This window comes from Lichenostomus cassidix, chromosome 9 (assembly GCF_008360975.1).
Source record: "Lichenostomus cassidix isolate B80296 chromosome 9, HeHo_3.0, whole genome shotgun sequence".
NCBI lineage: Eukaryota > Metazoa > Chordata > Aves > Passeriformes > Meliphagidae > Lichenostomus > Lichenostomus cassidix.
Genome location: NC_139490.1, coordinates 14,621,785 through 14,649,385, shown reverse-complemented (window position 1 = coordinate 14,649,385; position 27,601 = coordinate 14,621,785). Strand labels below are relative to the sequence as shown.

The following is a 27,601-nucleotide window of genomic DNA, read 5'->3' as shown; positions in this document are numbered from 1 at the left end:
GCATAAATGTACTTTACTTTGGCTCTGGAAGGGCAAACTGTGGAGATTCTACCATCAGTCCTTTTTTCCTCCCCCCCACCTTGTTTTCCAGAGCCCAGCAACTAGTGAAGGTTTCAGTACTGGAAAAGGCAGCTTCTTCATGTAGGATGTAGCGGTAGGAGTTTGGATGGAAGGCATTTGAGCAGCAAGTTAATTACTAGGCTCAGTGTCTGGGTATATGAATGCTTTCTTGAGTGTGTTTGGTCAGAGGACTTCAGTTCATTATAAAGGGTGTGGGTTTTTTCTTTTCCAAAATAATTCTTAATTTCAAACTGAGCACTCATCAACAATGTGTTTTATGCAATGGCACTAATGGAATGAAGAGACAAACTTAATAGATGCAGCTAAATTCAGAAGCTGAAGGAGTCATTCCAAGAGCAGGTTTGCTGAAAGGCTGTAGCCAGTTCTGGAATGCCCTTTTAGAAACACCCACCCTGGATTCCCAGCTGTGCTTCATGTCCCCTTGTCTTTGCTTTGCAGGGATGGTGTCACCAAACAGTTCACTCCAGTTTCTTGAGGGTTGGGATTGATTCTATCCTTTGATTTCTGTATGCTGCTCATTTATTTGACAAACAATTTTAAAAACAAAAGAAACAAAAAAGTAACTACTAAGGTATGAATGAACTGTTTGTTTGTTCATTTATTAAGCATGCTCATTACTATTAAGCAGAAGTCCTACATCCAGCATTTCTTCTGTATATCTGGAGGCACAGTTTAGTCCCTTGGTCCAGCTTGGGCCTGTGTCAAACAAAAACACAAGTGAGCTGATCCATATAAAATTAAAAGTGTTTGTTACTTTTTTCTCAAAGTCTCCCAGTCTTCCTCCAGATATTTACTGCTACAAGGTTGGTGCTTGGCAGAGTTCCCAGACTATCAGAGCGTCAGTAGAATTTCCTTCTTAGGAAGACAAGGTGTGGCGATACTTTGAGACAAAAGTCAGTACAGTTTTAGGGACTTTATGGGAGTCTTTCTTTCCACCCTCTACCTCCTTTTGCCAAATGATCAACGCGGAGGACTAGGACTTTTCCTCTAAGAAACTATATACCACAAGGAGGCTGCTCAATATAAAGTGATGTTGGAACTCTTCATTCCTCACCAATTTTGATAAGCTATGGTATGTGAGATGTTGTTGCACCCGAGTGGTGATAAATAAAGGAAGAGAAAGCATGTTTACTAGTAGGATGCTTGAAAGTGGCAAAAGGCTGCAACACAAATGGCCTGTGAGATCCAGTGTGGATACTTGAAATAGGCTCATTTTAAGCTGATTGAATAAAGAACCAACACAAGCTTATAGCATGGACAGAGATAGTCCTGACCCAGAAGAGGCAGGGAATTTTGAAGTAAGGAATCAAGTGAGACAGTGCCTTGGGATTGTGACAGTTTTGGTACAAATCATGTTAAACTTAAATCCAAGTTTCTGACCGAGAAATAACATACAATATGGACGTATGTCTACCTTGAAAAATTGAACCTACTTTGTGCAACATACAAGCGCAATTTTGAAAATGTATTTATTTACTATGGCATGTATTGTGCAGCTGTAGAAGGACCTAGAAACTGATTTCTGAGCTGAGATGTTGAGTCTGAAGCAAAATAATTGCAAATATAAGCCTGAAAAATTATTACTAAGCACTGAAAATGGCCCATTAAAGCAAGAGGTACGCATAAAGATTTGGACAAGCTCACTTCCCTGTTCACTGTGAGATGTTTACTCCTCTGCTCTGTTCAATTCCAGCAGATTTTTAATGTTTCCTTTATCACACAACCCAAATCGCCTTCCTGTGTCTATCCCAGAGCAGTACTTCTCTGGGTGAATGCAAACCTGACTTCAGGAATGCAGGAACAGATACATTTATTGTGGCACTCTGCTGAAATTGGTCTTTTTCTGGAAATCATTTCTTTATAACCATAACTACCACTTGCTTCTGAAATAATAATATCATACTTTAACAAACTGTTCCATACAGCCTAAATATTCCCTTCTAGAAATCTGTAGGAGCTTTGCCGTGGTTTTAAACAGGGCATGACTAATGTGACAATATACATTTGACTATGAGATGAACATAAATAAACTTCAAAACTAATCCATATTTAACATTCTTAAATTTGATATATGGTAGCATGTATATAATCAGATAGCTCATACTTTAAAAAGCTCAAAACAAACAAAAATCTAAATAAAGGCTTGCTAAAATCCTAACTTATTTCGTAATCATGCATTGGAATAGCAGTTGTTTTTGCTGGTCTGATCTGCCTTTCTGTTGGCTGGGTTCCCTTTCTGTGACAGATGTGCTATTTATGGAAGGGGATTCTGAATATTTTAAAGCACTGACTGTTAGGAACATCTCATTCCTAGCCTTTAAAATGAAAGAGAACAAAATGCCAAAAAACTTCCCAAAGAAAAATCTCCAAATTAAACAGACACCTGTTTAATCATTGAAAAAGAAAAAAGGGAAAAAAAGGCAAAATCAGATTGTCTGTTTCTTTACAGGAAGTGAATACACACGTATGGCAGCCTAGTTTTTGCTGTGCAACATTTTCTAATTTAACAGAATACTTGGTATTAGTCTTCACTTTTAAAAAGGGGTGCTCTTTTGGAGAAAAAAAATCATCAGGTACACAGGTTCCTAGGGAAAGAATATGTGTTTGAAATTTTGGCTGCTTTCTTCCTCAGCCATATTGGCAGGTCAAAATAGTCAGGTCAATTTGACCTGACTATTGGCAGGTCAAATGCTTCTCTGGACAAATCCAGCCTCACAAGGAACTGTTTATTTCTGCAGTTGGCCAGAAACCATTTATATTCATGCATACAATATATAATTGTATAATTCACTTATACAATATATTGCTAAACAATAGCTACCTAAAGAAATCTTTCAGTGAAATATTTTGAGAGCTAACACGTTAATCTTCTCAGTTCTGTTCTTGTGCTGGGTGTCAGCTTGTGGTATTTGCAGGTAGAGAGATAAGGAACTGAGAGAAGTCACTGACATAATGGGGTGGGGGGGATTCTGGTCTCTAAACAGGTAGATCTCACCGTTTGTTTTACCTTATCTGGCGGTTTAGCCTTCTGGGGAGGTAATTCAGGTTGTAAACTGCAGCATGGTTCTCTCATTCTCCCTTTGGAGACAGAGTGACAATGAAAATAGAACCAGTTTTGCTTATTAGGCATTTTTTTTTAAAAATCAGACAAGCAGTTTTTAATGCTTTTTGGTTTGCATATTTTTCATTATACATGCAAAATATTTTATTGTATTTTTAAGTTTTTCCAGATGATAAGCCTTTTTTGACATTTATAAAAATCTAATTTCTACAATTACTCTTGCAGTCTCTGCAGAGGGTGATACCAATTTAACGTATGCGGCTGAACAACGTGCATGCTATTAATCTCAGAAGGTAACAGAAAGATGTTAAGTAGGTGATGTGAAATTTTTAATTATCATTATTATTATTATTACCACTATTTTTACAGCTCTGGTTTTATATTTCAAAATTATTTTTTTCTTAAAGACGACAGCACTTTAGTATCTGCATTGACCTCCATGATGTCAGAATGTCATTGTGCACCCGTAGCTAAGAAAAGCTGCCGAGAAAAAAAAAAAAACAAAGGAGCTTTGCGTCTTCCAATAACATGAGATGTGCATATACAGTACGTAGCATTTTGGAATTTATACTGTGGTAGTGAGTTGTTGCTTTCAGTTTGATTAGACAATCATTGTTTCGTTTTCCTTGCTTTGACAGTGAGTATGCTTGCACGCTGCTTAAGTCTTCTTAGTGTTATCTAGGTCAGTGTACTTAGGATAGCTTTTATGTTCTGTAAGTCTGACAGATACCATGCTTGGCAGAGATCAGCAGTAAATTTTGTTTTATTTGTTGTATCTGAGGATAGAAAAATATCTTAAAACTAATCAGAATTGTATGCCACATAGCACCTACTGTTTCTGCATTGCAGATATATTTAGCTCTAACACTGCTTGTGGTTAACAGGGTGTAGCGTAGACACAGACAGCTGATCATGCAGTCAGACCCGGTGCTCGTGTGGTTTGTCAATACTGCTCAGGATTTTGATGTACTGTAAAAGAGAGAAAACAGAAAGGAAAGAAAAAGAAATGTTTTATTTGTCTAAACATTAGACCTTTAACTATGTTATTTTTGCTATCACTGGATTTTTATTTTATTTTTTAATTCTGAAACTTAAAAATTAAGAATGCACAGCAAATGCATCCAGGATTTAATATGTGCGACGTGAAATCTTTCTGCATCAAGAGGATGTTGCTGTAGTGGATGCAGTGTTTCTCCAATAAGCAAGAAGACTGTTTTGTTTTCCTCGGCAGGCGACTCAGCCATTGCACAAGCAGATTTTGATAAGAGTTTGAAATGCCTACTACTGTATCATTGTAGAATTTGGAGTTTGCTAACAATGTTAGTGACTGGAGCTCATCCTGCATCACCAGTTGATGACAATTTTCTTTGTTCCCTCCCACCCAGTTGAACCAAGACTCTGTAGCTGATACGCAATGTCACTTACAACATTAATCAGATACTGCATTTAAGGTGAGCTGTCCCTTGCCTCCTCCCTTACTAGAGCTGTGCTGCAGTATGTATCTTACTCCTGCAAGCCTAAAATGGCAGGCAGGATTAACGTTGCTTGTGCTGTGTGCATGCTGTGTATTGAATTCATTATACTGTGCCTAGTATCTCAAATGTGAGTATGTAAATGGTCTGTGTGCCATGTCATGTAGTAGTGAAGACTGGTTTGTGCTTCATTACAGGCTTAGATATTTGAGCATCACCTTAAGAATTCTTTTTTCATTTGCAATGTGGTGAGCTGTTAGCTTGTCATCACATTCAAACTACATTATTAGCCCTTGGAAAGGAAAAAAAAAAGCAAACTGTGCTTCCAGATGGTGTCACCCTTTTTCTTCTTGCATTTACTGTAGTTTAAATAATGTATATTGTATTGTTAATTAATGTGAATATCGAATTAAAGCACTTGAAACTTACATATTTATTATGCAGGTAGGAGGCACGTCGAATCTATTTTTAACTCTTACGCAGTCCACGTTGTGCAATGGGCTTTGGTTGTCGAGTTTATATTTTCAGCTGTGATATCAATAGGTTGATTTTCACTAAATGTGACAAGTGGCCTTTGCAGTGGTCAGCTTCAAGCTTTGAACCCTCTGAGGAGAAAAATAAAGCCAACCTTGTTTTGCAGTTTCCGAAAACCTTGGATGAGGATGGTTTTTTTTCCCCACTCCTGCTTTCCCTGTTGATAAACTCGGTTCTCCTGCTCACGGTTTATTCAAGCTGCTTCCCATCTGAATTTTGACAACTGCTTCCAAAAAATTATCAAGAAGAACAAGAACAGAACTTATCTCCATCGCTTTACATAAAAATGGCTGAGTGCATTGCCATGCTAACACTGCTCTAAGTGGTACATGCAGGTAGGTTGAGATTTGCATGTTTTACTGTTTTCTTGGTCAGTGTTGCAAGAACATGAAATGGGCTTTGAAATGCAGCTTTCATTTTAAAAATGTACTAAACTGTTTATGAAAACAACCTATATTAAATTGTTGGCTTCACATATTGGCATGACAATTACTCTAATCTGGTTTTTTTAGATCTATTGTGAAAGTGGAGCAATCATGTCTGTTAAAATAATCATATGTACTAAGGGCGTGGCAACGCTTATGCAACAAAAGAATTTTTGAAAACCCTATTGATTCCATTACATTTTAAAGCTGACTATAAGCATTACTAAGCTTGCAGCTAAAAGGCAGAAATAAAAATTGAGGGAGATTAGAAAAAAGAAAAATATTTAAATTCCGTCGTAAGCGGTTTTGTGTTTTGTGCGAAATATTAAATAAAGAATAGTATGCTTTAATGCTTATATTTCCAGTATTGACTACAAACATAAAACTGCAGTATTTCTTTTATTTAAAGGTAGGAGAACTTTAAAGAGAGAGAATTATATAGGTGGCTCTGTCAGCTTAAACAGTATCAGTTCACTGAAATATGTTTTACTTCACACAAAAAAAATTATGAAATAAAAACTTAACAGCTTTAAGTACAAAACCCTGAATTTCAGCATTAAGAAAAAAAAATTATGAGTACTGTATTACTTACACCAACTTTCATAATATATTTGTTTCAGATTAATACTGGGCCAGAACCAGTTTCCTTGGCAACCAAATCCTTTTAAAAGGTTCAATAGTAGAGATGTAGAAAGATGTTATTCTCTTTAATAGCAATATCACAATGCAAATGGAAATGTCGCAGTTGTTTCCTCTTAGTTCTAACTGAGAATGTGATCTCACTTTATGTTTCCATGCGGCTATCAGTTCTTAAACGACACCAGGTTTATAGAGCTGCACACACAAAAACCTGTTTTATTCCTGGTTTGCATTGGTTGTTCCCAGAAACATACCCTGGATTCTTTTTTTAATTTAGCCTAGTCTTGCATGTAGGTCAAGGTTTGTATTGTGTGTATATAAAGTAATAGTTTTATTATCACAAGTATAAAAATATCACTAAAACATTTAGCATCTGACAAATGTAGAGAATCAGAAGTATGTTTAAACCTTCTTTCACCTTTGCTGAATTCAGCCACACTAATGCTAATATGCATTTCTTTAAATAGTGGACCCATTCTTAAGTTCAGGTAAAGAACTGTGTTTAAGCATACTGCAAAAGAACTCCTGTCAAACCTTGAACAAGCCTTTAGAGCATAAGCTCCCTTGTGGTCTGCGGTAATTTGCAGACCTTCTAGATTTTGAAAAATTTAAGTATTATGATTCTTTATTTCTATTTTTAGCTAACATTTTTTAAAGTGCCAGTAAAGTTAAATCTTTATACCACAGGTATACATTGTGCCTATATAGAATCAGATGTCACTGAATGTCTCCACTGAGCTTATAACGTAGTGTATCTCCTTGTTGATCGCCTTTGTACGTGACTTGAGAAATTCTCACTACTGCAATGAGACTTTTGCAGCAGGGAAGCCATTTTCCTTTCATGTCCTTGACTTTAAAATGAGTGAGTATATTTTGTGTGGAAGAAGACTCAGCACTGAAAGTGAATGCAGAGGAGGTATTTAGAAGCACAGCCAATTATCAGTAATAGCCTTGACAGTATCAGTAATATTAAACTACTTCTCATTTACTTCTAAATATACCAGTTCAGTGCATTCCAAATGAAGAGAGTATAACTGTTCAGGAATATGACTTGTCATGTGTTGTAACAGGCAAATCCTTAATGATGACAATAAAACCATTTGATTCATAATGATAAGATTAATTTAATGCAGTACAGTATTCCTCTGTTCCACCTAAAGAAGCAGAACTGAAAACATAACAGACAGCATCTCTCAAGTGACGTATTAAAGTCTGCATTTTTTGTAATTTGATTTACCTCCAGTAGCTTGCTTCTGCTGATTATATTCCTGTCTAAAATGTTAATATGGAAGGCACCATTAAATGTAGTAAGAAAGTGCATTTCTTTGCTTATTTCTTGTGTGGTTATTTTTAAAGGAAATGCTGAGCAAATGCTATGTCAAATCTATTTATTGCTTCTGATACTTATCTTCAGAAAAGATGGGGCACTTAGCAATAAACTGTTTTTATCATATCTTTGTGTTTAAACATACCCACTCAAGGCATTTTTTCAAAGTAGCTCCATTACATGAGCACATTTCCCTATGGTTGTTTTAAATCCATTTGCAAATTTGCTCTTTGTTAAGGGGTGCAAGTCCTCTTGTAATGAATGTAACTGAACTCAAGTGCTTTCGTGAGTCTGGAAAAAACTCATTGGCAGCTTGCGAACAGTAATTTCTTCTAGCTAAAGAAGCTGATTTCTTTATTAAGGAGGAGTCTAGTAATTAGCAAGCTGTTTCCAGTTTGACTGTTATACGTGGGTTGCTGTATGTATTTCAGTGGCACTTACATCCAGCTAATGCTGAATGTCAGAATGTTGCAGCCAGAGGTGCCATAAGAAATCTTCTGTAAACTTCATCCATTTTATTCTTTGGCTGAGGGAGCTAACCAGGGCATGGAGGAGCAGGTGCAGTTTTTCCCACCTCCAGCACGGCTTGAAAATGTTATTGTCGGGGAGGCTTGTTGGGTTTTTTGGGTTTATTTTGTTGTGGTTAGAGGATTTTTCAGTTTTATCATAGAAGTCTAATTTTGATACTGAGCCTCCCTTTTTTTAATTCGAATTTGTTCTTTTATCCATGCAAATTTCATTTCTGCCTCACAGAAAATCTAAAGCATGAGTAAAAATGAAATCAAACCAAAAAATTATTCACTTGGACACTATCCTACCTGTATTTCTAATTAAGGTTACTTCTGCCTCTAAACTTCATTTTTATTTGAAACTGCAGGTCTCTCAGTGGGAAACTATCTGTGTTCAGATAATATTTGTCAGACTATTAAACAGATTCTGGTAGTAACAAATAGGTACCAAGTAACCCCTTTGTGGTATCTAGTGTTTGTTGTACCTTATCACATTAATTGCTTTCCTATGTATTGAAACGGCTTTATTATGTATAATATTGTATTTTAATTTCAGTATTACCAAATTTGGGAAATCTTTAGCTTTGGTAAGACCTTTTACTGTTGGATTCCTCCAAATATGATGTTTGAGCTTCCCATTTACCGTATTTTGGTCATTTATGAATATGCCTTTATTGGAATTTGAGGTAATAATAATTAATGCAATTTTTTCATCCTGGCCTTTGTTACGGGCAGATGTGAGCAACAGAATTCTTATTCAAATTAACATATACTAAAATTGTACAAGGCTAAACCAACAAAACAAATTAGGTCACTTTCCTACCTTTTAAAGCCAAAGTAATGGATCCTGTATTTCCTGTACAATGTTATTGATAAGAGTATACGGTGTATTTGCAAATGGAGGATGGAGCTATGTATTCTTAATTGCTGCTCCATACTTGCTGCTCTGTGAATGCCTATCAGCTGAGTCATAAAGCCTTATCTGCATGATTTTGCAGTTTCTCTATAGAACAATTTAATTTTGTTCAGTTCCTTTGAAACAAAACTGTGTTCCGCATGATTTTTATACTGTTACAGGAGAACCTTTTTAGGATGTTTGATACATAATAATAAAATCAGAATGTTTAACAATGATGAATAATCATTTAAGCAGAGAAATACAGGAAGTGTATTCCAGAGAACAAGAGCTGCCTAGAAATGTCATTATCACAGATACTGTGGTGATAGCTGTGACAAAAGAGATCAAAAGAAAAGTGGTGGAAGAGAATGAAGAGAAAGAAAACATCTTTCAAAATAATTACTTTATACTTGAAAACATCCTTACAGTTCTGTCTAGAACATATCATTATGTCCAGTCTGCACTACACAGGTTAAATCGTAATAAAACAATGCAGCAGAAGCTTGGTTAATGGTACTGGTTTATTGCTGGTTTGTTCTAAAACTCCCAGATGTAAATTTGGAGTCCTACAGCACCCCAGGAAAAATTCAGATGGATTACACAATGTATGAAGAAATTAGTACTTGTCTAATACTTCAGTCATTAAATTTGGATTTTTCCCTTTGCAGGCTGATACACTGTAGCCACACAGTTCACAAAATTACTGAGATGGTTTTGCTGAAAATACCTGTCAATACGACTTGTAAAAGACTCTAACAGAAGAACAACCTGATTTTAGGTGGGTAAGTTTATTGGGTAATCTCACATAGAAATAGAGCTAAATTATTTACCACCATTACCACTGCATTACATGGGTATATTTTCTGTTAATTTGTAATTTATTACAACAATTTAAGATTTGTTTTCACTATGGTATCACACTGCTCTATTCTCATGTCAATATTGTTGAATTTTTCCACTTCCTGCTGGGTTTCTATTGCCATAGAAGTTGGACAAACAAAATCAGACAGAATAGTTTTTAAAACAGGTTGTTACAGCCTCCAGTGATGTGTACAAACCAAACACACTGGTAGGCACACAAACCTCCTGAGCTTGCCAGAATGTCAGCTCTGGATCCCAGTCACGAGTGTTCATTGCAAACCTGTGCCACGCAGTAAAGGCAGAGGAATTCTCAGTGCCAGTGCCCATTTCTGAGCCACTTGTGTTGGTTAAGCTGGGTATAGCTCATAGAATCTCTACTTTTATACAAGACTGTAATCAGGGACAGTAAAAAGCCTCTTGATTCACGAGCTGGAAAGAGCAGTTTGTAGATTCAGGTATAGTATTGTGATAAATAATCACAAAGGATATTTCAAAATAACAGTTCACCTTTTGCACGGCTTTTTCAAATATTAGCAATTTCCTTTTTTCAGTGAATTTTCTGTGAATTGTGAATGTCCAACAATAATCTTGGTTAGAATAAATATGTCTGGTATCTGTGCTTTAGATTTAAGATATGTATGTATTGAATGAAAGAATCAGTGAAATCCTGATTAATTAATCAATTTTTTATGTGGTCCTTCCTTTGTACCAAAGAGTATAATTCAAGTCGTGGAAAGGGAGAAATCCCATTGATTTCAGTGGCACTATTTGCACAAATTTTGGTAGGAAATGGTTTGTCGCATCAGAGTCATCCTCGCTGTGGTATCTCTAAGTTCAAATAAATAATTAAGGTCACCAGGCAGAATGTATGGTAAGGAATCAAATTAAACAAAAACAACAACAAAACCAAAAAACCAACAAGCAAACAAAAAAACAAACCAAAACAAAAAACAAACAAACAACAAAAAAACCCAACCAAATCCAAAAACCACAAGCAAAAAAACCTGTTCAATTCCTAGAATATCTCAAAAGGTTTTCTGTAATTAAATTTACTTTTAATACACAATGTTGTGTGGCATAGAATATGGTAATGGATTTTCAGATACAATAAAATGGCATTGGTGGTTTAAACTAATCAGTGAAACATTACAATTAGATAAATTCAGGTTACCTGCACCTACAGAAGCAACGAGCTATAAAACCTAAGTTGTACCTATTTTAAGTAAATTATCATAGAACACTTGCTCAGTACATTTTAGACAGAATACTAGGCCATAACCTGTTTCCTTGACAACCACATAGGAATAAAAGGTACATTAGCAAAGCTGCAGATGTGTGTCAGTGAATGCTTATTAAGCAGCCCAATGCATTTACATACCATGTGCTCACAATAATGCATGCATCTTGAAAATCACCATATAAAAAGATTTCTGGGCATGGCCCAATGTGGATTCCTAATACTCAAAGGTTTTAACCAAAACGCCTCATGTTTTCAATGGAAATATCTCTTGTCATTTTTATTTTTGCACTTTACATTGGGCTTGCAATAACTGGACAAAATTAGCATGGGAGGCTTGGTCTGCACAAAATGGAGCATAAGAATATTTAAAAGCGTACAAAGTTCTTGTGTGTCCGATAAGTTGTCAAAATATTAGCCACGCTGAAGTAATGTCTCAGAGCAATAGCCATCATTTGTATGTTGGTTTTGGTTTTGGTTCACCAAAACAACAGCAAAGACAAAAATATTTTGCAACATTTTAAGGAATACTGGAGACCAGTGGGGGCCAGTTAACGGCTTCAAGACCAATGCTATTTGCCAAAATGGCTGTGTCCAGCCATTTAGCAGATCAACTGAATGAGGTGTTTGCAGGGGCTGGATTGAGCTCTTTTTTCCAATCTATCATGATTTGCTACATCAGCTGTAGTAAAGGGCAAGAACAGCTGCGTTGGCCTGGCCCCCAGCACACCTCACTCAGAAGAACAGCAGCCCTGAGCCTGCATTGTGGATGCTGTTTCCCATTCTCAAATGATGCTTCCTCTGAAAATTGGAAAATGGAGGCTGAGTTCAACTACTTTTATCTTTCTGATAACCGAACAGGCAACAGAATATACCATAGTAATTGTTCTGAATGAACAAAAACTAAGTGTTTCATTTGCTCCTTTTGTTTAAAGCTATTCAGATATATTAATCACTACATTTGACAACAGTCAGCAGCAGAAGAATGTCTGTTGTTGTCACTCTGTCTGTAAACATAGCTTCATGTTTGCAACTGATCTCTGCTAGCTAAGGACTGATATGTCCTACAAGTGTAGGCAGCTAGAAAATGGCTTGTCAGCAGCACATAGAAAAAGAAAGACTTAAATGGAAAATAATACTAAGATTGTTCAGAGATAGCAAGATGTAAAGTCAGCTGATTCTTAGCAGCAGTACAACATAAGCTTTTCTATTTTGTGCAAGAGAAGAATTTTGATTTATGTTAGTTATTGTTGTTGCTCCATTATCTTTTTAGCCTGGTGGAAAAGAAAAAGATGTAGTTACACCTTTAAAAATTGTTTGTATGTGTCCTGTTTAGTGTTCATGGAACTCTGATTAGGCCATTCCTAAATTTTAAAAAGACAGCATTTCTTGGAGAAAGACTTGGTTTGGCGTATGTGCATGGCTCACACAGTTTGAGAGCCAAGTGAGTTGTCACAGTGTTCTCTCCACCAGACTTGGAGGAGCAGGGGGCTGCTGCAGGTGCTGTAACTGGGCTCCTTCTCCCTCCACTTGATGCTGAATAAGAGGAGGAGGGCTATAAATGGAACTCTTTCCCTTGCTCATGGACCACAAAGGGGAGCTGAAGCCACTCTGGGCTGCTGGGTCTTCACTGTGTCCCACTCCTGAGTGAAGGGTTGGCCCGCCTGTGACTGCAGAGGAGCTGTGTTTCCTTCTCAGCAGCACCACTGGCTGCTCTCACCTCCACAGGGAGAGCAATGAAGACAACAGTCTATCCAAACATTTTTCTCATGGATAGACTGGTCTAGGCACTGAGTCAGAAATCAGTCAAATCCTGGCCAAACTCCTGTTCCTCTTGAGGAATTTGCAAGACTGAGTAATGCTCGATATGTTGTTTTCTGCCATTGCTTAAGAATTGAAACTGCTTGACTAGAGAGGAATATTGGCACATTTTTTCTGAGACAGTATGAAATACTCTTAAGGAAAGAATAACATGTGCCACGAGTTGCAAAACTGAGATTCAGACTACAGCAAAGCATCCAAACACCACCATTTCAGTAACCTTGGAACTGTTTTATACATTTTAAAGAGACTTGCTGAAAATTTTCTCTATATCTTGCAATTCTACCATATAAGAAATAATCCAGTGCTAATCTACTTGGACTTCCTTCTACAAGGAACACAGTATTTGTGTGCTGTGATGTGCAATAATTTATTTGTTTAATAGGCATTGTTACATATACTCTAGCAAGCTCACTATTTCTGAAGTGTATCATTTGTATTGGGGCTTACAGCCTGGAATCAGGACTGCAGAGCAAATGGATCTTGTCCTACTTCCCCCAGATATCACTGTAGTGCATTCACAGGGTCCAATTGCAGCACCAGCACCTCCTTTCTTTGCATGCACTTGGTTTTACGTGAAACCTTACAAGAATAATGTAAAATCTTGGGTGAGGCCAAGATAGCCTTAGTATTAAAAATATTCTTTTATTTTTAATACGCAAGGAGCTGATGGGACTGTGAATTCCCAATAGCTCAAATTATACATTCATACATATGTGTATATATATATGGAAATTAGTACCTTCAATTACACTACTAGTCACACAAAAGGTGATTCTTTTTTTAGTGGATGAGCTGAAGTTGCGTTAAGAAAACACCCTGTTTAAAAAGAGAGAAAACCTCTTCTTTTAGTTTTCCATATCTGTTATATTGTCTATAGGTATTAAGACTGCTAGAGCATCCAATGTCCAAGTACAAATAAATTATTGCCTCTAAGTTGGATATATCAGATATACAAATGATAGTTATGCATCTGATTTTCAAAACAATTTAAAATAATCAATTTTAATTAAGATTTAGGGGGAACTAATAACCTAATCTTCTTTAAATTTGTTTCAAGATGCTTGTTCAATAAGGCATTTATTTCTTTTAAGGGATTACAACAGGTTTAATTTAATCCCTTTTATTGTATTGTTACTAACAATGTATTTGTCACAAATACTTTTTATGGCACTTGTGTCAAAAATCTTCATTAATACATATGATTTTGAATATACATAGCTAAAACAGTAATAAAGGAACATTAGCAAATGAGCAATAGGCAAAGTCTATTCAAAATTAAATCAAAGATTAAAAGTAACCTACATGTGAGTAGGAAACTTTGCTTATCTGTTTTGTAGGTTGGAATAAAAATGAAAGTTGGGAAAATGTTGGGAGGCACTCTGCCTTTGCAATCAAAACCACTGTGTTCTTCAATTATTTGTTTACCCTCCCACAGCTGTTGGCAAACAGCTACTGGTCATCTCATGACTCAATCTGCCATGAGATTAAAGAAATCATTTTTTGGTGGCAAAGAGCCCTAAGCTAAAAACATACTCATCGCTTCAGTAGGTGAACTTACAGGTAAGAATCCAAATGATCCAGAATTAACAAAGAAACTTTTCTCAGAGATGTTCAGTGTTTCTAAGAAGAATTTCCAATGTGGATTGTATAAATTAGTGAAAGATGCATGTATAGATAAGTCACTGAAATTGTCACAATTGCCTGACATGAAAAGATTTCTTTCTGTAGCCTTCAACCAACCAGGAAAACATTGATAGTTCCAAGACAGAATTCTAGGGAAAAATAAAGACCTCCTCTCTTTATAATAGATTTTATATGTTATGTTGATATTAAGCAGTTTCCTGAGAGGGTACACAGCATTTATCATGAAGAGGCTCTAGCAAAGTTCCAACTTCCAGGCCCATCAAGTGTGACAATGATGACATAGTTCATGATTCTGGATTTTTTTTTTTCTAAAATGAATCAGTTCCTACTATTCAGTGCTTTTAATATGTAGATCTAAGATTTGAAAATAAAGTTACTGTCCAGTGAAGTCTTATACACAATACCTTGTAAAAATAAACATAGGTTAGCCTCGGGCAAAAGCAAGCTTTAAGACAAAAACCAAACTGTTCATTTATCTAACAGTATTTTTCACCTGTCTCTCAAAGCCCAGTTTTTCTCTAAGCTTTATGATTCCAACTCCTGAGAAAACAGACTTTGCTGACTTTGATTTGAAGTGAGAGGCTGAGAGAGCCAGTATCTGGGAGGACTGTACAAAATGTGTAGGAGTATGTGGCCAGATGGAATCAAGCTTGGTCCTTCTTTATCTGCGGGAGCGTCTGTTACTGTTTATGAAGCACTAATGGTAGCAGTGTACTTGTTTCCTGAGGCAGGGAAAAATAACAAGAAACCTGAATTATGAGTAAGAATACTGCAGAAAACAAATTTCCTCATACTATTTGAGTTTCTATATATGCTTTAGAAAAAGATACTATCATGAGATAAGGAAAAGGGTAAATGTGACTGTAATTCAGTGATCAAGTGTAACTTATTTCAGGGGGGTTTTTTCAAGGTAATGATTGATCTCTGCTTTCTGGAGGCAAGTGGCAGAAGGTAGCACAGAGCTATCTATCCCCAGAAATCCTTTCTCGTTCTTTCTGGCAAAGGCCTAGAAGGACAGTCAGGCATTGCAATCCTGTGTCAGGTCCAAGAGGATTCTCAGGGCCGTGCACAGCGCTGCACGATGGCCGTGGAGCAGGCGCCGGGTGCCGTGAGCGCCGCGTTTCCTCATCGCTCTACATTTGCAGTGGTTGCCTACGAACAGCTTGGCGGAGAGGCCCAGGCTCCCGCCGGCCGCGTTAGCTGAGCACGAGGCGCTAGCTGTGGAGCAGGGACAGAGAATACGCGCGGCGGCGGAGGGCGCGGGCCCGGCCCTGCCCGGCAGACCTCGGGCAATCCCATCGCCGGGATCGGCACAGCAAAATGGCGCCCGCGCCGTCCGGCCGCCGCCGCGCTGGGAACGCGGTCCCGGCCGCAGCCACCGCCCGCCTGCTGCCCGCGGAGAGCCCGCGGGCCCGGTGCTAAAAGCGCGGGGACGGGGCCTTGCTGCGCGCGGGCCGAGGCTGCGCCGGCGGGGACGGAGCGGCGGCAGGTCAGTGGCGGCTCCCGCGGGAGGGGCACCGCGGCTCCGCCATGAGCGGGGCGCGATGCGGGCCCGCGCGGGGGGGGCCGCTCGCAGAACGCACGAACGGCGCCAGGCCGCCGCGCCGCGCCGCACCGGGGCCGGCGTGCGCGCAGCTGGCGCGGGACGGGGAGGCGACGGGAGGCGACGGCAGCCGCCGCCTGCGGGCCCCGCGTCCCTGCGGCTGTGCAGGGCTCCATCCCGCACCGCGCTGCGCGGGACCGCACGGGACGGGACGGGACGGGACGGTAGGCGGCTGTCACTGCGCGGGGGCAGCGCCCCCCCGCGGGCGGCAGCGGCCGGGCAGGGCCGGGCTGGGCCGGGGGCGGGAGGGGAAGGGGAAGGGAAGCCCCGGGGCCGGGGAGCCCACCCGCGGCGGGAAGGGCCGTGCTGGGGGAGCGGAGTACCGCACAGCGCGGGCACAGGCTCGTCCTGCGTGCTGCTGTGCCGTGCCGTGCCGTGCCGTGCCGTGCGGTGGGAGAGCTCATGGGAAGTGGAAAGCAGGGAGTGGGAGAATTGAGGTCGCGATGCTAATAGTGAGAAAGAGTCCCAACTCTGAAAGAATGGTTCGTCGCGGGGCTTGAGAGCTCTGTTAACACTGACATACTCTTAGGCTAAATTCCATCACCCCACCCCAGCCCCCCAGCTGTCTGAATTAAAAGACGAAAGCGCGAGGCAGAACAAAACATTTGAAGTCTGTAATGCAGTTTTACAGCAACAGGGAAGGATGTGAGCAGCGAGAGTCCAAAGGAGAAAATCTCTCAATGCACTTGAAGAAGTAATGTGTAGTTGTGTAGAGTGAGCGTTAACCTACACGCTCCTGCGAGCTATTGAAAGTCATTAGACGTCATTAACATCATTAGACACCACGAACACGGCCCTGCAAGCCCGAGGGTGCAGGGAGGCTGCAGCACCCTGATCGAGGCAGCCCTGCTGCCTGCATGGGACTGGTGAAGTGATTCCATAAAAAACTGGGCAGTCACCGTAGCAGTGATGGTTGCACTGTAGGTTTCCAGGTAAGCAAGGATCAGAGCTGGGGGGATGTGTGGGGTGTGTGTGCTTGTTTGAGGGTTTTTGCTTGTCGGTGGTGCCTGCTCCATTTTGGCTCTAGAACAAAACAGCATTCTTTAGGAGAGTTAGGTACAGGTGAATGTTCCTCCTCAACTGGGGAAGCACGCTGGAAACAAAACAGTCTTCGGAGTACCTTTACAGAGTGGGGTGAAACTGATGCTAAAGAAGTTATGGAATTAACGTATTTATATAGTGTCGTGTTGGTAAGTAGCAGAAAATATTAGCACTTCAACATGCAATAGAAATCTGTGGAGTATGAAAACAAGGAGATTTCCTACTATGGTTCATCACTTATCTTGCTGGTTTTGATTTTCCTGGATACTAGCAGCTGGCCCTAGTGCTTTGGAGTTTATTTGTTATGCCACTAGCTTGTCTTTCAAATTTAGCTGACTGAAGTGAAATAAAAGAATCTCATCTCACATGTAATGGGGTACACTTGCCTGGCAGAAGATTTCAAAATATTAGCAGAAGTTAAAAAGATATTCCTAGATTGTAATAGTTCTTTTTGGTAGTGGAAAAATTTATGTTTCATATTCATTGGCCAGTAAAATGCATTGTGAACTCTTTGTTGACTTCAAAGTAATATTAATATAAAAATTAACAGTAACTTCTACTCTTAGCTGTGTCCATGTAGAGCTGGCTGCTCTATTTATAATTTGCAGTGTCATCTGTGAGGCAAAAGTAGTCAAATTTGTGTTTGGATGCATCAATCTCTGATCTTGACATTAACTTTTAATATTACTTATTTTCATTTATGACTGTTGTCCCGGAGTGGTGTTCTGTTGAAGTCAGAAAAGGTACTGTTATAATTTAATAAACCTACTGAGCATTACACTTAAGTTTCAGATGAATACCTAAATCTTACTTCTCCAAGTGATACAAGAACTTTCAATGACAGTTTAAGTCTGTTACTGTTTTTGCAGAAAATCTGCAAATAGTACTGTAATTGCCAATCAAAAATTCTTCTGTTCTGAACCTGAAGTTATTTGTAGGTGTACCAAAGACTATTAGATTATGCTACAAAGCTACTCTTCAGATTCCTAAGAAATTATTTATGTCTATATTGAGAGTAAAAAGTGAAAATAATGGACATCTTTGTGTCAAAAAAAGTGGGCTTAGTTGGCTTAGGAATTTTGTTCACTTTAATAGGGCAAATGGTATTAATATATGTTTTGGGCAACATATACAAAAAAACCTAAAATTTCTTCCATAGTTCTGTAATAAAAACCATACAGAAGAGTAGTTACACTCCAAATGGACTTCACAGAGTTTTAATGAAAAATATTTAATAATAATATATGTGAAAAATTCGATCTTTGTGTATCTTGGTTCTTGGTAGTGCTCCCTTGGAAACTGAAGAGCAGGTTTTCATTTTATAGCATGAACTGCAAATGGAATGTAAAATATTCCTAAAATGTTCAATTTATGTGTGTGCTTGGTAGGGCATTTTGATTTCACAGCATTTCAGGTGTGTTTTTACAAATGCAAGAAGCAAGACAGGTGAAATAGAAGGCAGTAGAGAATCATTAGACATGAATAAATGGACTATTTGAGGCATGCGTAGGTTAAGATGAAGAAGCAAAAAGTCTTGGCTCTGAAAACTGATTTGGTCTGGAATTTTTCTGTATAACTTTCCAATGACATCTAGCTTATGGTTTAGCACACAGCAGAAAAAAAAATAAATAAGAAAAAAAAATCATTTCTGCAATGTTGACACAAGGAACCTAGTTTGGTATTTTACTGAGCATACCAAATTATCCAGGACTGCAAAAGCTGGCAATCTATGTACATGGTGTGTAGAAATTTAAAATACTCACTTTTGTCCTTAGGAGGATAAATTTTGAAATAATTACTTGAATAATAAGACTTGTACTAAATCCACTTGGGTTTGTATGCCTCTCAGCGTGACGGTAGCAGTCTGATACACTTAGCAAACAGGCTGTCAGATGATGTGTCTTTGAACTAAAACCAGCTGTCTCCAATAAAGAAACAGAAAAAACACAGGCGAGTTCCTGTGGGGCAGTTCACTTGGAGGTAGAGTTGACATCATTTATTTCCTATACTCAGGAAATAAGCCTATCAATAGCTCCTGTTGTGAAATGTTTTTGATGTCTGACAGTTCATTTCTAATACCACATCACATGAGCAAGTCAGATGTAATCTCAGACATTGTCAATGAGAAAAAGGAATCAGTTATGGAATAGTGGCTGCTTGCTGGAAGAAAAGTGTTGTCAGTATTCTTTCTGTGGACTCAGTATGCCAGAAACTATCTACAGCTATATCTGTGTTTTTAGATACCGAACCAAAGTAGATAACTTTATCAAACCATTGTGAATTTCAAGTTGCCATTCTAAATGAGTAAATATCCCTTATTTTAAACCAAATTAGTGTCATAAACCCATCATAAACTATGATTTTAAGATTTAAAGACATAGAACAATGCATCTAGATTTACAGATGCTGTGAGTGATCAAAATATCAATGTTCATGCACATTTCTATCACCATTATACTGGTGAATTCATTTCTTGACATCCATGGCGTATCATGGGAAACATCAGAGGTATTTTTTGTGAATCACAATTTTGTTTGGAATTCTGTGCATTGAAAATTCTCCTCCATCAAAGTCTATTAGAAGTTTTGACTATTTGCACAGACAATACCTTTCGTGATAGAAGCAGTGGCTATGCTGCAAGGTACAAATTTTACTTCCAAGATTCATCCGTAATATAGCATGGTCTTGTTCATAGTATATTGGGTTTGTCTTCACAGTAAGGTTGTTGCCACTTTTCTGTGTAATTTGATTTGCAGGGAAGTAGTTTGTGGCTTTGTGATAAAAGTGTCCTAAGTGTAATTAGATTAGTTAGAGCAGGGGTGTATGATCTGTATTACTTAACTTCATGATAAAGACCCTATTTTCCAGAAAGGAGTACTTCCCAATATTTTGGGTGAGAGAGCCAGTGTGTTCTAAATGGCCATTGCTGTTTGCTTAGTGAATATGGGTCAATATGGCACTCCTAATGTAAAGTATTTGAGGGTAAGGGTCATAGTAAAATTTTTCAAGCTGAAAATTAAAGTTTGAAGCAGCAGATGGAATGGTTAGAAGGTAATTCCTAACTTGGAATTACAGTGTTGTAGTATTTTAGCCTGTCTTATAAATTATCTGTTATTGGTAATATTCTTTAAGGTGCATTTTGCTTTCACAAGTTTAAAGAAAAGGGTCTTTAAGAAGTGTGATTTTTCTATGGTAGTGATTGGTAAGTGCCAGTAGCACAACTATTTCTTTATGACTTGAAGTCAGAAATGGACAGTAGTAGTTGAAAACACTACTCAGAGTTGGGGAAAAAAGGAACAAAGTTCATTATATGATACAGATCTGAATTTGAGAAAAATCATCTGGTGAAGGCAGAGATTTTCACTAGATACAAAATTCAGTTGTCAAAAATTGTCAAAAGTCAAATTCAACTGGCAAATTATTCCATTTTTTTCAGAATATTTTTCATTCATAGTTTGCATATTTTGAATGGACCATATATTGATATAGTAACAGCCTGGCTAATCTAAATAGTTTTGGTAGCATTAAACCTCATTATTATATATTAGCAGGTATCTAACGGTACTTATTATTGCAGTTAAATGTTATTATATGAAAGAAATTAAGAACACACTCATTACAAAGTGTGAACACTAAAGCTAAATTGTAACTGAAGAAAAAAGTGATACTATTTTCTATTTGTTTTTCTATTACTTTCTACTTGTTTTACTCACAAATTTTCAGTAATTTTAAAGCCGTGTAAGCTATTTAATAAATTTAATCACTATTAAAAATATTCTGTCCACATAAATAGTGCTATTGTTTACCAAATTGTGTTCCTTGTGTATTCATTTGCTTATAAAGCCTTATGTATAGCCTCCTGTAACTGAGATTCTCTTGCTGTGATTTAAATACGAGCTTAGTAAGGAGATCATCTTCAGTTGTGTTGTGAAGTCAGTGTCTGCCAAACAGCCCCAGAAAGCAAAGTCCTTGCTCTGCACAGGACCACAGCAATCCAGCCTTGCCCTTCATGTGTGCCAGGGCCCTCCATAGCATGCTGGGGAATTCCATCCAGGCTTCGAGGAGTCCTTCGGAGTGACCCTGAGCAGGCACACCCACTGACGCAGCAAAAGCCATTGGCTGCATTCCCAGTGAAAGGCACAGGATGGGCAGCGGCTCCACGCTGGGACAGAGGGGAGGGATCCTCTACCTCGGGCTGAGGAGAGGCTGGTGCTCCTGCCTCCTTGATCTGGGCAGACATTTCCTGCAGTAGTGTCGGCACCAGTGAATATAAGATGACTTAAACCTGAAATACTATGACAAAATTTTACTCATTCTTAAACTTTAAAAGTTAATAAGCTAAAAAAATATATGTATAAAGTAATATAGAACTATAAACTTAAGCTGTAATTGGAATGGATGAAAAATGCCTTCTTAAATACAATTACTTTTTTTTCTTATAGATGACAGTCATGTCCCATTCAAAGGATCTCAAGGACGACTTCCACAGTGACACAGTACTTTCCATTTTAAACGAACAGCGCATTCGGGGTATTTTGTGCGATGTCACCATAATTGTGGAGGACACCAAATTTAAAGCCCATAGTAATGTGCTGGCAGCTTCAAGCCTTTACTTTAAAAACATCTTTTGGAGTCGTACTATCTGTATTTCAGGTCATGTACTGGAGTTAGATGATCTCAAAGCTGAAGTGTTTACAGAGATACTGAATTACATCTACAGTTCCACAGTAGTTGTTAAGAGGCAGGAGACTGTAACAGACCTTGCAGCTGCAGGGAAGAAACTGGGAATATCATTTCTGGAAGATCTTACCGATGTAAATTTTTCAAGTTCCCCCTGCCCCTATGCATACTGTGTTAATGAAAAAGGGACTGTCAAAGAGGAAAAACATGACAAGCGACATGAAGACTCGGCTGTGACAAATGGACCACGAATTACAAATGCATTCTCAATTTTTGAAACAGAAAACAATTTGTTTTCTCCCCTTGATTTGAGGGCCAGCTTTAAAAAGGTATCTGAGACAATACAAGCTCCCAACATCAGCCTTGACAGAAGTGATGTTTGCAAAGATGCTGAGCCAGCCAGTACCTTGGCTGAACACTCTTATGCAGTTTCTTCTGGGGCAGATACTTCACAAGGAACACCTTTTGTTGAACAGGACAGCAGCCCTTCATACCAGGTGGGTGAGGACCGCTATGAAAATCACCAAGCCACCCCAGTCATTCAGCAGGGAAAACAAGCAGGTAGTACTCCTAAGTCAGCCTTTAAGCCCCAGGGTACTGGTTTGGCTACAGCAAAAGTACCAACCTCTACAGTAACCACTGCAGAAGCCCAGCATGAAGCTGTTACTGATCAGACAATTACTTCCTTTCCAAAATCTCAAAACAAAGCAGGAGATTTGCATGTATCCAGAGAAGAGGAAACCACTTCTGCTAATGTCTCTGCATCTGAGGCGACTGTCGCTCCACCTGTTTACAGCTGTAACTGTTGTGCAAAATCATTCAATGACCGGGCATTACTCACTGCTCACCTTCAGCTCCATTCAGAGCATCAGGAAAATTTCATATGCAAATACTGCAGCAAACAATTTGCAAATCTAAATATACTGGAAAGTCATGAACAAGTCTGCATGAGATCAAGTAACTTGTCGCCTCACAACAGAAATGAACAAAATTTTGCAGATAACTATACTGCTACAGAGGGACGGAATGGAAGTTCATTTGCAAACACAGAGCCTCTGTTGTCTGAAAACAGCATCACTGATTGTTCTAATGCAAACTGCACTTTACCAGAAACAGATCATTTGGTTAAAGTCGTCGATGGGCAGATACTATACACTTGCGTCGTTTGCAAGCGTAGTTATGTCACATTATCCAGCCTTCGAAGACATGCAAATGTGCATTCCTGGAGAAGAACATACCCTTGTCACTACTGCAATAAAGTCTTTGCATTAGCTGAGTACCGCACCCGACATGAGATCTGGCACACTGGAGAGAGGCGCTACCAGTGCATTTTCTGTCTGGAGACCTTCATGACTTACTATATCCTGAAAAACCATCAGAAGTCTTTCCATGCAATTGACCATCGCCTCTCAGTAAACAAAAAGACAGCCAATGGGGGTTTAAAACCAAGTATGTACCCATACAAACTGTATCGACTCTTACCTATGAAATGCAGGCGACTGCCTTACAAATCCTACCGAAATTCTTCTTATGAAAATGTTCCAACAAGTACCCAGGCTAATGAAACTGCTTCTACTAACTGTTTCATTCCGAGTTCTCTTAGTTCTGAGCTACCACCACTGAATTTTCAACATAGTATAATGTCAAACAACAGAACTCTGGCCTTGGATACATCTTCATGTAATGATACAGCATCTTCCACAAATACTCATAATTCTTCCTCTTGGGGAGTAGGTATCTTAAATTCTGACGTGCAGAGGGACTTTTTCCCAGCTGAAAAAAGAGTTTCCACTGCTGTGAATGACTCTGGTTCACAGGAGTGTGATTCCTCAGTTGTGTCTTTAGCTAACGTGAATGAAAATTCAACCTCTGTCATCAGTTACAGCAGTTCTGCACCATCTGTTATAATGCACAGTAGCAGAGTTTCATCAGTAATAATGCACAGTAAAACAGTCACTTCCATAGAAAACAGTAAGACAGAATCTTCAAATAACCAACCTGGTCAGTCAGTAAGTGATGACTGTAAGTATGGGTCAGATAATTACGGGAAGTGCATTACAAAATCAAAAACTATTAAAGAGAAAAAGAAAACACTGCTGCATAACAGAGCAGAAGCAACTGAGGATACACAGCATGTCACAGGATCTGGAGGTTCATGTAGCAAAACAACAAATGCTGTCCAAGAGTCCAGTAAAACTGAAACATATATTGCAAAGCCTGCCTTACCTGGAACATCTGCTGACAGCAATGTTGCACCTCTTTGTCAGATAACGGTAAAAATCGGTAATGAAGCCATTGTAAAAAGACATATATTGGGATCAAAGCTGTTTTGTAAAAGGGGCAGAAAATCCAAACATGAGTCCAAACAGGACAATCTCATTGAGGAGCCAGAAATGGAGGTGAAAGAAAGAAGCCCATCTAGACCCTATAGCTCAGAATGCGTGGAGCTAACAGAAATGTGTGATGATGTAAGTGACCAGGACTCCAGTGATAAACCCTGGAGACCTTACTATAATTACAAACCAAAAAAGAAATCCAAACAGCTAAGAAAAATGAAAAAGACCAAGTGGAGGAAAAAACACGGAAGCAAGAGCACCAGTGTGGAAAGCCAGAACACATGCAATCGAGAGTATGCACTCCGGAATGCTGCTGAGGAAAAGGCGGTCAGCCAGGAAGACAACTCAGAAATGCCTAATCTTCATTGTGAGCTCTGTGAAAGAGACCAGTCTTCCACAGCAGAAGCTCATGAACATGTACACTGGCATGCAGCTGCTTCAAAGCCTTACACTTGTGAGTTATGCCAAAAACAATTTCAAAGTCCATCCACTTTAAAAATGCATATGAGGTGTCACACTGGGGAGAAGCCCTACACTTGCAAAACCTGTGGTAAATGTTTCTCTGTTCCTGGAAATCTACAGAAACACGAACGTATTCACCTGGGTGTCAAAGATTTTGTCTGCCAATACTGTAATAAGGCATTCACTTTAAATGAAACACTCAAAATACATGAAAGAATTCATACTGGAGAAAAACGCTACCACTGTCAGTTCTGCTTTCAGAGCTTCTTGTACCTTTCTACCAAAAGGAACCACGAGCAAAGGCACATACGTGAACATAATGGAAAAGGATTTGCTTGCTTTCAGTGCCCCAAAATTTGCAAGACTGCAGCTGCTCTGGGAATGCACCAGAAGAAACATCTATTCAAAAGTCCAGGCACACAAGATAGAAAAGAACAGTTTTGCAATGAAAGCACTAAACTTTTGGAAAACCCACATTTCCTTGGCTCAGAAGGAAGCGAAGTGAAAAATACACAAAATGTCACTTCAGAAGTTATACTCTGAGTGACAATTGTGCAAAAGAGAAGAAAAATCCAAAACTATATATTGGAGAAGATACAGATATATTGAATGGGGAAATGTATCATTTACTAAGGTCAAATTTCTTCATCTAAATGTGTGTCAATATATGCAAAAGAGAGAAAACACAGAAAAAACAGTATTTGCAATAATACAAATTTCATGTGAAACACCCAAAATACTTTTGCCACAATAGACTCTTAACACAGAGAGAAAGAAAAGTGACCAACCCTAACTCTTCTACTTAACATCACAAGAAACTAGTCACTGAACTATTTTACACTTCTGGTTTTGAGTCAGAATCATTCTAGGCAAAAGAAATCAGTAGGTTCATGGTGTATTCTGTAGAAGGAATTTTTGCTGCAGAAACCATATATTGCATTTTTTTTTTACAAAAGTAACGTGTTTATAAAGGAAATAATTGTAATCTTGTGTATTCTAAAGTGAAGGTGGGAAGTGTTTCATGGGCTTGAGTGTGCCGAAGTACATTTGAGTTCTGCCATGCTTTTCTGCAGCTCAGCCTTTACAAAACATATTCAGGAGTTTAAATTACTCTTTTCCTTTCCATATTCAGTTTTGTAGTTACCATAATAACTGTTAAGTCTGAGTGCTGGTGTGAGAAGTATTCCAGATTTATATATCTCTGAGACATTTAATAAAGGTTCAGTGGAACTCACTATAGCCAGTCTTCCAAACTGCATAAATCCCCATGTCAATGGCCTGGTGAGCTCTTCAGGTGCATTGGTCTAAAGAAAATTGTTCTACTGAAACAGAAATCCTGTATAGAAATGTCTGCAGTTCTTGCTTTTTGAAATGACATTCTTGTCAACAGAAAGAGATGTAGACAGAGTTTTCCTCCTCATGCTGGAGTAATGCCTGGACAGAAACAACAGAGCAACTCCCCATAAATACTTTAATTTTGAGAGCAGGTAAATAAGATTCCTGCCTCCATGTATATCCCTGAGGCAGTCCCTGTGTATAAACAGGTATAAGGCCAGTTTGTGGTGTTCCCTGTCATCTCCATGCCTTAAATGCAACATTAAACCTTCAGATGTCCCTTCTTAGTGATCCCACCAACCATTCCAGCAATGTCCTGTGGCCACAGCACACAGGGGCCGGGAGCGGGCTGCTGGAGGAAGGAGTGTTGACATTCCTGTGTCCCTTATCCTGCCACACCAAAGGGTTATGGAGAGCCTTATGGCTGCACAGTTCACTAAGAACTGGGAGAACGGCTTCTGAAAGACAGCACCAAAATATTCCAGTTAATATCATTTTGTGGAAATGGGATTCATTTCAACTGAGATGCATAAAAAAGTCCAAGCAGGTGTATGTCTGCAAGTTGCATTTTATATGATAGAGCTCTGTTGTACTGTTTCTGCATTTCCAATAGTCATGTTTGTTCATCCCTGTGAAGTGTTAAAAAATTAAGTCACGGTGAGGGTTAGTGCTCCTCAATTTCATTCAGCGTGATGGTTCACAGTTTGTTACTTAACTTCGTCTTCTTGAATATTTTAAAAGAAACTATAGCTTGGGTACAATAAAACTACAATTGAAATTATAATACAGTATTGATTGAAGTAATAATATAGTCCACTTAATTATTCTATCACTGGTGAATGCTATGAACCCTTTGAGAAATTCTGGTTTCATGGCAGCTTTGGTTCCATTTAAATAAGGATAATAGATTAATAAACACAGGAAAGTATAATGACGTTTCAAAGAAAGTACACAAAGATATCTTCTAAGTGGACTTGTATGATGATAAATATAGACCAAAGCAAATAAGGTAGAATATTTATAAATACAAAGATAATTTTACAGATATTTTATATAACTGTATAGTTCATAAGAAGAATATTGTTAGCTTGTGTTAGGTTGGGGGGGTTTGTATATTTTGATAAAAACACAATGACTTTGTAACTCTGTATATTCTCTACAGTTTATAGCAAAGCAGTTTTAAGATGGCAATGTCATGTTTATAGTTCAATTGTGGCACTTTTACTACAAGTAACATGTTGCAGTAATGAATCAAGTATTAATGACCAAATTAGAATTAAAGTAAGTGTAAGAGAAGGTAAATACTATACGTTGTCAAAGACTGTAATTTGCTACATAATCGCATCTGTATTTTTGTTTAGAAGAAAATATTAAATGCAGATGTTAAGGATTAAAGAGTCTAATTTTATTTTTAGAAAGAGTGATTATAACTCTGTTTTTGCTTAATTAAAATAACATATTCCTATTTTTCTATAAGTCTCTCCATTTTTTAAATTATTTTAATGCTTACATAATCTTCATGATCTACCGATACATATCTTCTAATAGTTATTTCATTGGAAGATTAAGCAACACAGTTACCAAGTATTTCCTTCATTAAGGTCAGAACAGTGAATTGAGAACATGCCAGAG

At 38.4% G+C, this 27,601-nt stretch overlaps 1 protein-coding gene and 1 long non-coding RNA gene across 7 annotated transcripts; one reads left to right on the top strand and one right to left on the bottom strand.

Moving 5' to 3' along the window:
• Nucleotides 1–3,210: 3,210 nt before the first annotated feature.
• LOC146433336 (uncharacterized) lies at nucleotides 3,211–5,134 on the bottom strand. Its single transcript, XR_014854058.1, has 2 exons — nucleotides 5,044–5,134; nucleotides 3,211–4,111 (listed from the first exon to the last, which is right to left on the bottom strand). It is a non-coding gene; the product is annotated as an uncharacterized LOC146433336 (long non-coding RNA).
• ZBTB38 (zinc finger and BTB domain containing 38) lies at nucleotides 3,554–27,445 on the top strand. 6 transcript variants are annotated; one of them, XM_085069545.1, is made up of 4 exons: nucleotides 3,554–3,688; nucleotides 4,528–4,593; nucleotides 9,615–9,724; nucleotides 21,599–27,445. In XM_085069545.1, exon 4 carries the CDS (start codon nucleotides 21,599–21,601, stop codon nucleotides 25,175–25,177), a length of 3,579 nt encoding a protein of 1,192 aa, XP_084925671.1. In that variant the 5' UTR covers nucleotides 3,554–3,688; nucleotides 4,528–4,593; nucleotides 9,615–9,724; the 3' UTR covers nucleotides 25,178–27,445. The 6 variants fall into 6 exon arrangements, with proteins under 6 accessions (XP_084925671.1, XP_084925670.1, XP_084925672.1 ...); XM_085069544.1 differs by lacking the exons at nucleotides 3,554–3,688; nucleotides 4,528–4,593 and adding an exon at nucleotides 5,237–5,483; XM_085069546.1 differs by lacking the exons at nucleotides 3,554–3,688; nucleotides 4,528–4,593 and adding an exon at nucleotides 5,343–5,483 and having other exon boundaries at nucleotides 9,615–9,728.
• Nucleotides 27,446–27,601: the final 156 nt, after the last annotated feature.

Bases quoted from the DNA above. Each gene is read 5' to 3' on its own strand.
- ZBTB38 (XM_085069545.1), top strand. From the start codon at position 21,599: ATGACAGTCATGTCCCATTCAAAGGATCTCAAGGACGACTTCCACAGT.